General features: G+C 39.5%; 1 protein-coding gene across 5 annotated transcripts in view; it reads left to right on the top strand.

Moving 5' to 3' along the window:
* Positions 1–12240, top strand: part of TENM1 (teneurin transmembrane protein 1) — a 1354271-nt gene that overhangs the window by 983284 nt on the left and 358747 nt on the right. For all 5 annotated transcript variants that reach the window (XM_075323916.1, XM_075323915.1, XM_075323914.1 and 2 more), the window contains one exon: positions 1464–1680. In XM_075323916.1, the coding sequence (XP_075180031.1) occupies positions 1464–1680 (217 nt within the window). The remainder of the gene's footprint in view (positions 1–1463; positions 1681–12240) is intronic.

Raw genomic sequence — 12240 nt, 5'->3', positions numbered from 1 at the left:
CTACTAACCTGAAGATTAACCCCATATCTGGAGATTAATAGCATTTTTTTACATGAAAGGTTCCCTTTAAAGGGGTTTTCTCAAATTTCAAGTTAATGGATAGTGCAGAAACAAGCTGGAAGACAGGAGTGCAAAAATAGGGTCTTATCAGATATTACCAGGGGGGTGATCAGTTGGGGAAACTCACCTTGAAAAGTTGTGCTAGTCACAACTAACTATAGACGCTTGTAAGTAACGGCTGCTGTGGCCTCATGTGGAATAGAGGATAACCATTAGCTGAATAGGGATGATTGCAGCGCTGAAATGAGGAGGAGACAGTCAATGGGTCATCAAAGTGATTTATATCAACACGTTTCAGAGAGAACCCCTTTCCTTCTTCAGGAAAAATCACATCCCCCATTGAAATAAATCACTTTGATGACCTATTGACTGTCTCCTCCTCATGGCAGCACGTCAATCATACCTATCTAGCTAACGGTTATCCTAAACTCATGGAAAGGGGATACCCGTCCATTAGGTGGGGGATCAACCACCATAGCCCACAACAATCCTCATAACCAGGGCTTTGAAAAGTCCTGATTTAATTGGGTAGTGGTCGATCAAGAGCACTACTGCTCCATTCACTCTTTAATGGGAGTGCCAGAGATAGTGCTCAGTTGGTCTTTGGTACTCTCATTAGAGTGAATTGATCGGCAGTGTGCATACTGGACCTCCTCTCCATTGCACTGTGCCTGGCACTTTAGAGCCATGGATCTCTGTATCACTGCAAGCCACCCCAATCAGATCCCCAGTGATTGGAAAGTTATTCCCTATTCTTTGGCCCATGATGAATTGAATGTTTTATTTCCACCATGCCATTCAATTGCAATTGTTTTATTTACTTGAGAAAGACGCTAATCCAGAGTTGAAACGTTTTGTGACAATTAAAAATGCTCATTTCATCTTGGTCCTAAGGATTCTTCATTACAGCAGGGCGACCTAAAATCATGATATCGGCAAAATGGTCAAATATCCGGGAGGATTTTATCCCCCGGCCACGAGGCAGCAGCAGCTGGTGTCTTCGGGCCTTCATAGGAGTTGTACCTACACACAACCTGCTCAGGCGAGCATCCGGTTAATTTTCTTACAGCCAAAAGGGTATCACCTGAGGTTCTTGTTGTGCGCTTTTGTTCCCCTACAGTTTTTCTACTATTATTTAGGAGATTTAACTTTTGGATAATAGATTTCTCTTATACGTGCACAGTGAAATAATCAACTTTCCTCAGTAGTTGGAGGGTGGTTTCCCAATTTACCACTTTAAAGTGCTTTCAATCATTTTACTGTTTTTCATGTTGACACCAGGCTGTTTGCAGGTCAACCTCTTCTTTTAGCCTTCATTAGCATCTCTGCTTTTCTGTTGCCCTGTGATACTAAATCTCAAAAGACTTTCATTGGCTGATGTATGGTAATTTTATCTATTACAGATGGTCTGACAGATTGTGTGGATCCTGATTGCTGCCAGCAAGGCAATTGCTTTTCCAGTCCTCTCTGTCAAGGTTCACCTGACCCATTAGACCTCATCCAGCAAAGCCAACCACCCTTCTCTCAGCATCCTCCAAGACTTTTCTATGACCGCATTAGATTCCTTATTGGCAAAGACAGCACTCATAAAATTCCTGGAGAAATTAGCCTTGACAGCAGGTTAGTATGGGATTTAATTCACATGACATCATCAGAACTTAATAAAGTCGGAAAACCTGACAAGCAGGTTATCTAAGACTTACCAAACCAAATATTGAACTTCAACAATCTTAGTAATCGCTTCTTTTTTATTATTTCAATTTCATAAAACTATATTATAATCTATCTAATGATATTTTAACATTTATATCTGTTTGCAGAATTAACATTATGACTTGTATATTTAGTAACACCTGATTATTCGTAGCACTTACGTAAATTTTCAGAATTTTGGCAGTCTACATTTTCCATACCATATAGAGCTTCAGAATATGCTTTGATTAAAAGGGTTCTCCACTTCTAGGACAATCCCTTCTGATTCCTCTTGCTTTCCCCAGTTAAAATAAAAGACCCTGTACCCGCTTTCCTTTCTGGCGCCATTCCAGAAATGTCTGTAACTGCGGTTCGTGGCTTATGTGACATTGTGATGTCATGGGAGCTGTATCCAATCACCGCCAGCTTCTTTCTTCCCGCTTTCAGACCAAACAAGCAATCATCAGGAAGTGAGCTGCAGCCACAGTGTCACTTCCTGTTGACTAACTCATTTTGATCCAAAGGCAGGGAGAGAGAAGTTGGCAGTGATTGGATGCAGGGCTCCTTTGATATCACAATGTCACATGAGCCCCACACCATGGTTACTGATAGCGCTGAAACCGCACCAGAATGGGAGAGGAGTACAGAATCTTTTATTTTAACTGAGGGAAACAAGTGGAATCAGAAGAGGTTGTCGTAGAAGTGGACAACCCCTTTAATCATATCATATTCTGCAGCTCTATATGGTATAAAAAATGTAGACTGCAAAAATTGTGAACATTTATGTAAATGTGAACAATGGATTTAGTTCAGAGCAGCTAAACAACAAGGTGAGAGAGGAGTTGAATGGTGGCAGGTCAAACAGGTCTCTGCCTCCCCGTCTTTGATACTGATGAAGACAGCCAAGTTTTGAGCTGGTGATCTTGGGTGTCTTCAGTGTTGAAGACTTAATTGTTGTGTATGGGCATGTGTGACCTTTCGTACCATTCAACTCCTCCTTTTTTCCAGGGAAAAGTGTGCCCAATTTTATGATACCTACAGTGATGGGCCACACACAAATCTAACAGTAGGTAGGTGATGACTTGTTTAGGCTGTAATACCCCTGTAGATGCAATTTTTGGTGACAGTATTACAATTTCTGCTTTATATTCTGTGCAGTCATGTGCACATAAGTCGTAATATGTTTTATTTATCAGCAATGGCCAATCCCCCACACAATGCGCAACAATATAGAGAGTAAATATTGCAGCAAATGATACTTCTATTACATTTACAATTATAATTTATATCAATGCGCTCAGCGCTGTCCTGTTTAGTGTTCTTGTCTTACGCTGGAAGACGGTACATAAATAATACCGTACACATACAGAATAAAACAGCAGCACTATTCAACATAGAGTTTAATCTTTAACTGGAAATGTGATCCAGTATATAAACTCTAATATAGTGCATAGCATCAAAATAGTCTATTTTACATAATCACCAGAGGAAGAAATCAATGGAGAGAAGAAATGTAGCTTATGCAATGCAAATAAATACATTTAAAGCGCGGCAGATAGCAATTCACTTTAATGCAGATGCACATAGAATAAGAAATCTCACACATCTTAGGAAAGTTGTAATTCGGCGTGGAATGTAAAATATGAGATCCAAGGCAAGTCTGTGTTCACAAGCTATGAATGATGGCAAATAAAATAAATGCATCAAGGAGCACCAAGATAATGCAAAGAATAATGATGGCGGTGATGGATTTATCACAGGAACCTGGGCATTGCATTAGATGTGGAATTTTAAACAGCGCGTCGGAAAGTCACTTGGAAACAGGAAGCAAAACAAATGAACCAAGGCGTAAAATAATGGATGGATTATGTCTACGGGTCACAGTGTGTTCCTGGGCGCCAAAAGGTTATTGTACATATTCACATCTGTAGAATGCAGCAACACAGCGTATACAAGAATTTGGAGTCTTTCCTGCAAGAAATGCATAGTTTAGTATTTGAAATCTTATCAAGGTCATTATTTTTTAGTCCCAATGGTCTTTTAGGTTTGAAGGTTCTGGAATCAATAAAAAAAGCTAATTTAATATACTGTATGTGAGAAAACATTCTAGCCTAACACATATATGAGAAGATTTCAGCTTCACTGAACGAAGCATTAAGACGGTTGTTAAATTCAGCTTTGAGACATTCGCTGGTGTATAGAGGTGTTATCTTTTCATATCTGACAGATAATGGCAGAATAATTATCTCTTAGAACTCCCACTTTTGGTGCCGCTTGCTACTCAAATGTATTGCTGCTGAATGCAATACTAAGGGAATTCATCAGAGACAATGGGAGACTTGGGGGCCATCAGAATTGTGATAAATGTATGTGCATTTACCTACCTTGCTTGACTTGTTAAGCAGGAATTGCTCCTGTTTGTTAACTTTTCATTGCCTTTTTAATTATATTTACTGTATTTTGTATAAATCGTTCTAAATTCAGTACATAGGTCTCTATTTTGAAATATAAGTCAGTTTTTCAACAGGTAGTAGATGAGCAGGCAACTGAGTAATGTACCAAGGGCAGTCGTAATTTTGAAATTTAAAGAGAAATAAAAGGATGTTGCGATTTTTGTTCCAGCCCATTTCCATGTGAAGACAAAACATGTACTAGGAGTAGAGATGAGCGAACTCATGGAAGTTCGGTTCGGCGGATGCAGCCAGACTTTAGATAAAGTTCGGTTTGGCACCCGGACTTGACCTGAGCCCCAATGGAAGTCACTAATTAGGCAGTTCAGGTCTCTGCCCACATGCAGCTAGCCATAAGCAGATCACTTCCAGGGGTGGGTAGGCGGGATTCTTAATTTTCTTTTGTTTGGTGCACACTACATCCGATCACAATGTTTTTACCGCCAGTGCAAGTCATTGAAATACTGCAAGCAGCTCACACTGGGCTGCTCACCAAGTGTATTCAAGCACAGCGATGCTCACGTGAGCGTTCTGCATACATAAAGCAGCCGGACTCTGGACCGGAACTCTGGTTTTTTTTTTGTAAAGTTTGTGTTTGGTATGGGCACCGACTACGTAACCTCAGGTTCGCTCATCTTTAACTAGGAGGTTTCTAAAAAAGAAGAGATCTCCTGAATGACCATAAGATCTATCAAATTTCTGGTGCCACTAAGGAACCATGAACTTTCTTGAAAATCAAGGCGTTTCTTGTAATTGATATGGGGATGTTACATCATCAGATGGAGCCCTAGCATAAAACTCATCTGTAAATTCTGTAAGCCATAGGTTATAAAAAACAGCTTGGGCAATAATGTATAATGCAGTGGAGCTGAACAGTATGTAAATTAGCAAGGACCAGTACATTATAGTATGCATGACAGGTAATGGGCAAGCAGAGCTGGAAGCACTAGACACAGCTCAGCCAGATAATCAGACTGAACAGGGACAGCAGACATGTATAGACAGACTGGTGTCTTGCTTGCAGAAGTGCAGTTACACACAGAAATAGCAGTAATGTATAAAAAAAACTAGTAACGTGCTTGCTGAAATGAGGTTGCACAGAGGAATAGTAATGATACATAAGCAAACTGGTAATTGGCTTTCAGATATGCAGTTACAAACCACAGGAATATAAAAAATATATAGAAAAACTGTTATTTTGCTTGCAGATATGTGGTTACATACAGGAATAGAAGAATTCTATAAGCAAACTGGTAACTTGCTGGAAGAAATCCGGTTATCCAAAGGAATAGCAGAAATGTGTAGCCAAACTGGTACCTTGCTTTATGAAATATCTCCTATTCCTTTGGATATCCGGATGTGTAGCCAAACTGGTACCTTGCTTGAAGACATCTCTGCTATTCCTTTGGATAACCGGATGTGTAGCCAAACTGGTAACTTGCTTTCAGAGATGCAGTTACACACAAAAATAGCAGAGTAGCAAATATGGACTGTGTTGACTCACTATAGCAGAAGTGAGCTTGTTAACATAAATTGACACTGCAGATCTGAGAGTGCAATATCACCAGAAATAGCTGGACTGAGCATATAAGGAGCAGTTGGCTGCTGGATTGTTGACATGAGCAGAGGGTAAAAAATTAAACTTCTGGCTGAACCAGAGTCAAAAGGGAGATGAGGATATCTCCAGAAAAAAGCACCTGGTAGCAAAGTGGTTTATTACTTGAATACTCCGGTGGTAAGTAGCCACTAGAGCTGGCCTTAAAAGGTCTAGAATGATGACATTAGTAGTGCTTGATGGGTAACTGCAGTAATCCGCCATGAACTACCTGAGAAGGAGCCAAACATAGGAAATAGAATAAAAACTCAGTCCCAGAGCCAAAAAAGGTGTATAACAACTACTTTCACGTTGGGTGAAAAAGTTTTGGAAGGAAAGTGAAAGAGTTCAGAAAATATTCTTTTTACTGCATTCCATGAATTAAATAGTACAATCTTCTATGCTATTCCATACCTTTCCATTTTATAGTATACCGACATTAAAAAGAAGCCATACGAAGGCTATACTGGAAAGGCAAATAAACAGAAATTGTAATAATACTCCCCATTATCTTATCTTACCTTGTCTGTCACAATAGTTCTGGCTGCATTGTCAGTTTTGCATAATATTCATGAACCAGGAGCTCATAGAATGCCAACTAAGGCAGTCTGTAGGAAAAGCGTGACTAGCTAAATTTCCTACGTCTGCCCTATATTGTATAATTCCTCCTGAAAATAAAAAATATATTAGGGAACGGAAAGATTGAGATTTAATGTAAGCTAGGGCAAAGCCGAGATCCTATATGAACAAACATATATAACAGTATGAGCCATATTAACAGTTTATATCATTTTGCAAGAAGTGCTGCAGCATTATTTTCTATCTCTGGCATTTGTCCGCTATGGGATCTAACAGAGCAACTTTCTTTAGACTGTTCTCTGAATTACCAGAATCAGTAATCCTCCAGTGCAGCCATTTCTGTATAAAATTTAGATAGTATGAGGTCAGGTATCCTGTAAAGCCCAAGGTCTATTCCATGAGAATGTAATAGTAAAATGATGTTAGTTCAAGTCCTCAGCAAAATCTAACCAGATCTTCTCTATGGGATGGGATTTTGCCGGCAGGAACGAATTAAAGGATATAATCAGATAGGATTTGAAAAGTAACAAAATGCAGATTTTTGTTAGATTAGACAATTATTTCTGTGGGGCTTCCGTTGGAAAGCTTTAAAGCATATTATATCATTTCTTCTATTTCCTTTTCCGGAATTCGTTTCTTTGTAATTGCTTGAAAGAGTATTATGCGAGATTATGTTTAAAAAAGCAAATAAAAAGCATGCAGATTTATTTTTAACCTTGTTTCCAGATTACGCAAATGTCCTTTCTTCAGTTTTTTGTAAGCAAATACATTACATTGTATTAGGTTATGTGCACACATAGCAGATTTGTGGCAGGAAAAATGCTGCAGAAAAAAACCCGGACCTTGTGCGTCACTAATGATGTGACCCCGACGATATATCGTTAGCGATGTCGCAGCATGTAAAGCACCTTAAAGTGTCAGTGCTGCGAGTGCAGCACCGATAGATATAATCCATTGTAGAGATTAAGCTCGAGCACTGCAATGGATTATATCCGCAAGAAAAAACGCAGAAACAATTGACTTGCTGCTTCTTTTTTTCTGCAAGGAAAAATATCTGCAACATGTGTACAGCAAGTCAGGATTCTCATAAAGTTTGCTGAGATGTGTTTTTAATGCAGCATTGATTAAAATCTGCAAGAAAAATACTCATGAAGAAGCACCGCAAAAATGCCTTGTGGACACACAGCCTTAAGGTGGTCATGACAATATTTTTCTAACTAAAAAGGGGCATATGTGAAAATAAATCTCTCATGCCTAAACAATTTTCCCACTAAAAATCAAACCCCAATATTGTGCCAAAGGCATTTTTCTAATTCATTAGTAAAGTAAATGCTATAGTGTTGTAGGCCCCAATTCATCATTCTGTTTCCAACAGAAATGAGGAGTAAAAAACTTTTTGCCGAACATGAGGTTACTCTTGACATTTTCCCACCAGTTTTGTCCAGCTCCACCAATATGGGCAGAGCCAGGGCGAAAGAAGGTGGGATGATGTATGGTGATGCCCACTCATGTAATTCATGATGAGTTGTGGCATACCTTACATCAGATGTCTTACTCCAGTCCATGACTAGAGTAAGATTTGTGGTGAGGTGGACAGACACCTCTTTTATGACATGCCTGATTCACTAGGAGATACCTCTGACACTACGTCCCCTCATCAAGATTTGCATAAACAATTCTGATCTTGATGAACAGGAGCCATAGCTCTTACCACTTGCATAAAATGGTAATGTGAACTCTACAACTCTATTTTACTAACATAATTTGATTTGATGATAATTGTTAAATGCGCATTTCATCTGTTTCCAGTACATCTAGTAGTGTAATGATTCTAAAAGTAACTAGTTCTAAATAAAACTGTGCCAAAAACTATACTTAACCCTTCACCTCCCCCAGACTGTTTTTACCTTCTTCTTTTTTTTTTTTAAACAATAAAGTTTTTATTAAATTTTTCAATAACAGGGTAAACATTTACATTTAAAACATGACAAGATATCAAGTAATAGCCGCAGTATATACACATTTTACACAACCATGATATCAGGTCATAACAGCAAAATGGAGGAAGAAAAGGTGGAAAAAGGGAGAAAGGACAGAGGGAGAAAAGGGGGAAAGAAGGGAGAGCGAGGGGGAAGAAGGGGTAATGTCATTCAGAAACAGCTTTAGAATCCAAATAAAGCCTTAAGAAGGGTTACTATCAGAGGAGGAGGCCAGATTAAACCTTAGGTTGGAAGTTACATCTCAGGGAGGAAGGGAAGCACAAGGTAAAGACACCCAAAGAGCCCAGTGCTCCTCCAGAGTGGTACATCTCTGAGGATTATAAGAGAGGGTGAGTTTGAAGTGTTAACTCTATCTATGACTTCCCATAGGGATGGGATCGTGGGTTGATTCCACAAGGCAGTAATGCTTTGCCTAGCTGCAATAAAAATAAATGAGCAGATCCATCTAATCTCTTTTGGTAGGTCTGAAATGCCAATATTGAGCAACGCTATGGCCTTGTCTGGGGGAAGCTGAACCATCGTACATTTAGCTTTAAGAGAGAAAACTTGGTTCCAAAAAGAGGTAATTTTTGGGCAAGTCCACCAGACGTGGAGCAGCGTGCCCATATTCCCACATATTTTCCAGCAGAGAAAAACTGTGGAAAGAGAAGCGCAATAGGGTCTTACCCCGGTAGAATAGGGGGGTATAAAGAGGGGTGGTGGTACTCACCTATAGGGGTTGTATAGGGGTTGTGACAGTCATAACGCCTATAATCACATGTATGTAACTCTAACAGTCACGGCAGTGGTCCCCGGGTTTGGCAGATAAAGGAGAGTAATAGAATCGGGTATCCAAGCCGCGCCAATGACTAGCCGATCATGAAATTAGAAACAGATTTGTTGTCCTTTTGCCATCTTGTCCTGAGGAAGGAAGCTGTGTCTTCCGAAACACGTTGACCTATGCATAATTAAAGCAACATTAATCTCCTAATTTCATGATCGGCTAGTCATTGGCGCGGCTTGGATACCCGATTCTATTACTCTCCTTTATATATTTTCCAGCAGAGGAGAGAGTACGAAGGATAAACATGTGATAGCCTTTTAGGGGAAAGGAACCATCATAATTGTATTTCCTTACTAAGCTCTAAATGGTTGATACATGAGAAGCAACCTGAGGACCACACCAGAGCCTTAAGGCCCATTTACACACAACGATATCGCTAACGAGAGATCGTCGGGGTCACTGTGTTGGTGATACACATCCGGCCTTGTTAGCGATGTCATTGTGTGTGACACCTTTTTGCGATCAGTAACGATCGCAAAAAGGTGTCAAATCGTTTGTCGTGTACACGTCGTTCATTTTTAAAAAATCGTTCCTCGTTTGGAACGCAGGTTGTTTGTCGTTCCTGCTGCAGCACACATCGCTATGTGTGACACCGCAGGAATGAGGAACAACATCGTACCTGCGGCCGCCGGCAATGAGGAATGAAGGAGGTGGGCGGGATGTTCCGGCCGCTCATCTCTGCCCCTCTGCTTCTATTGGGCGGCCACTTATTGATGCCGCTGTGATGCCGAACGAACTTCCCCCTTAAAGGAGAGATTGTTCGGCGGCCACAGCGACGTCGGTTGCGTGTTATGCTGCCATAGCGATATTGTTCGCTACGGCAGCGATCACCCCATGATTCGCCACCGACGTGGGCGGGTGCTATTGCTCGCGACATCGCTAGCGATGTTGCAGTGTGTAAAGCCCGCTTTAGACTACTGTTCTAATGGGTAAGACACACCCAAGTCCTGTTCCCGTTTCAACATAAATGACAATTTCTCTTGAACCGGCGAGGAGTTAAACATATTATATGCAGGCCTTTGGTTGGACCTTTTATATCTATTATAAATCTTTGAAGTATAGATGGGGACCTATGTGTCTTGGCTGCCGGATAGGACATCAGGAAGCTCCTCATCTGCAAATATTGTGAACTTGACAACTCTATTTTTCCAACATAATTTGGTAATTGTTAAAAGTGCATTTCATCTGTTTCCAGTACATCTAATAGTGTAATGATTCTAAAAGGAACTAATTCTAAATAAAACTGAGCCAAAGCCTGACTATACTTAACCCTTCACCCCCCAGACTGTTTTTACCTTCCTGACCAGTCCAAATTTTACATTTCTTACCAGTGTAATTTTATGAAGTAACAACTCTGGAACACTTCAACGGATCCAAGTGATTCTGAGACTGTTTTTTTTATTTTGTGACACATTGTACTTTATGATAGTGATAAATAAGAATGATGTTTTGTCAAAAATATTCAAAATTTAGAAATTTTAAAACTTTTAATTTTTATTATGCCCTTAAATCAGATAGTAGTTTCACACAAATTAATAAATTAAATGTCTACTTTACATCAGCACCATTTTTGTAACATATATATTTTTTTTTGTTAAACTTTTAACCCTTCAAACTCCTTATCAGCAATTTATCATTTTTCCAACAAAATTTAGAAAACCAATTTTTTGGGGGACCACATCACATTTGAAGTGACCTTGACGGAACTATGGAATGGAAATTTCCCAAAATTGACACCAATTTTAAAAACTTCATCTCTCAAAGTGCTGAAAACTACATCCAATAAGTTTATTAACCTTTTAGGTGATTCACAGAAATTAAAGCAATTTGAAAGGAAAAAAATAAAACTTTACTTTTTCCCACAAAAATGTTGTTTTGCCCCAAATTGTTCATTTTCACAAGGGTACCAGGAAAAAATTAACAACATAATTTGTTGTGCAATTTCTCCTAAGCACGGTGATACCTATATGTCATAGAAAACTACTGTTTGGGCACACGATGGAGCTCAAAAGGGAAAGAGGACCATTTGACGTTTGGAAAACAAAACAAGCTGGAATAGATAACGAACACCATGTCGTGTTTCCAGAGTGTTTGATGTGCCTAAACCCCTCACAATTGACCACATTTTGGAAAATAGATCCCTCAAGGATTTTATCTAGATTTGTGGTGAGCACCTTGAACCCCTAGATGTTTCACAGAATTTTATAACGTTGAGCCGTGAATATAAACAATTACATTTTTCCTATAAAAATGTTGCTTTAGCCCCAAACTGTTATTTTCACAAGGGTAGCAGGAGAAAATGAACCCCAAAATTTGTTGTGTATTTTTTCCTGAGTATACATATATCCCATAGTTGGTGGAAAACTAGTGTCTGGGTGCATGACAGGGCTTGAAAGGGAAGGAGCACTATATGACTTTTGTAATGCAAATTTAGCTGGAATCGTTAGTAAATGCCACGTTTTGTTTGCAGAGCCCCTAATGTATTATGGTTTGTGGTTGCCATGTCAATTTGGAAGAGCCACTGAGGTGCCAAACAGCAGAAACCCCCCCATATAAGAGACCAAATTTACAAACTACACCACTCATTGAATTCATTCAGGGGTCCATTGATAATATTGACACCACAGGTGTGTCACAGGATTTTATAACATTTGGCGGAGAAGAAAAAATAATTACACTTTTACCACAAAAAAAAATGTTTTCGCCCCAGATTTCACATGGGGAGATGGGTAGAAATGGCTCTAACATTTGTCACACAATTTCTGCTGATTGTGACGATACCCCATATGTGGCTGTAAAATACTGCTTAGTCACACAGTCAGACTTAGGAGAGAAGGAGAACTATTTTACTCTTAGAGAACAAATTTTTGTAAAAATACTTTGCAATCTCCATAAAGGGAGCCCCCAAGGGCCATAACAGCAGAATTCCCCCTCATGTGACCCTAATTTGTAAATTACACCACTCTGGGAATTTATTTACAGGTGTAGTGACATGGATGCTTTCCAGAAACAAACACACAGTGCAAGTTGCTGAGTGAAAAT

Source organism: Anomaloglossus baeobatrachus, chromosome 9 (assembly GCF_048569485.1).
Source record: "Anomaloglossus baeobatrachus isolate aAnoBae1 chromosome 9, aAnoBae1.hap1, whole genome shotgun sequence".
Lineage (NCBI taxonomy): Eukaryota > Metazoa > Chordata > Amphibia > Anura > Aromobatidae > Anomaloglossus > Anomaloglossus baeobatrachus.
Note: the sequence above shows the minus strand (reverse complement) of the source record. Positions and strands in the feature narration are given on the sequence as shown.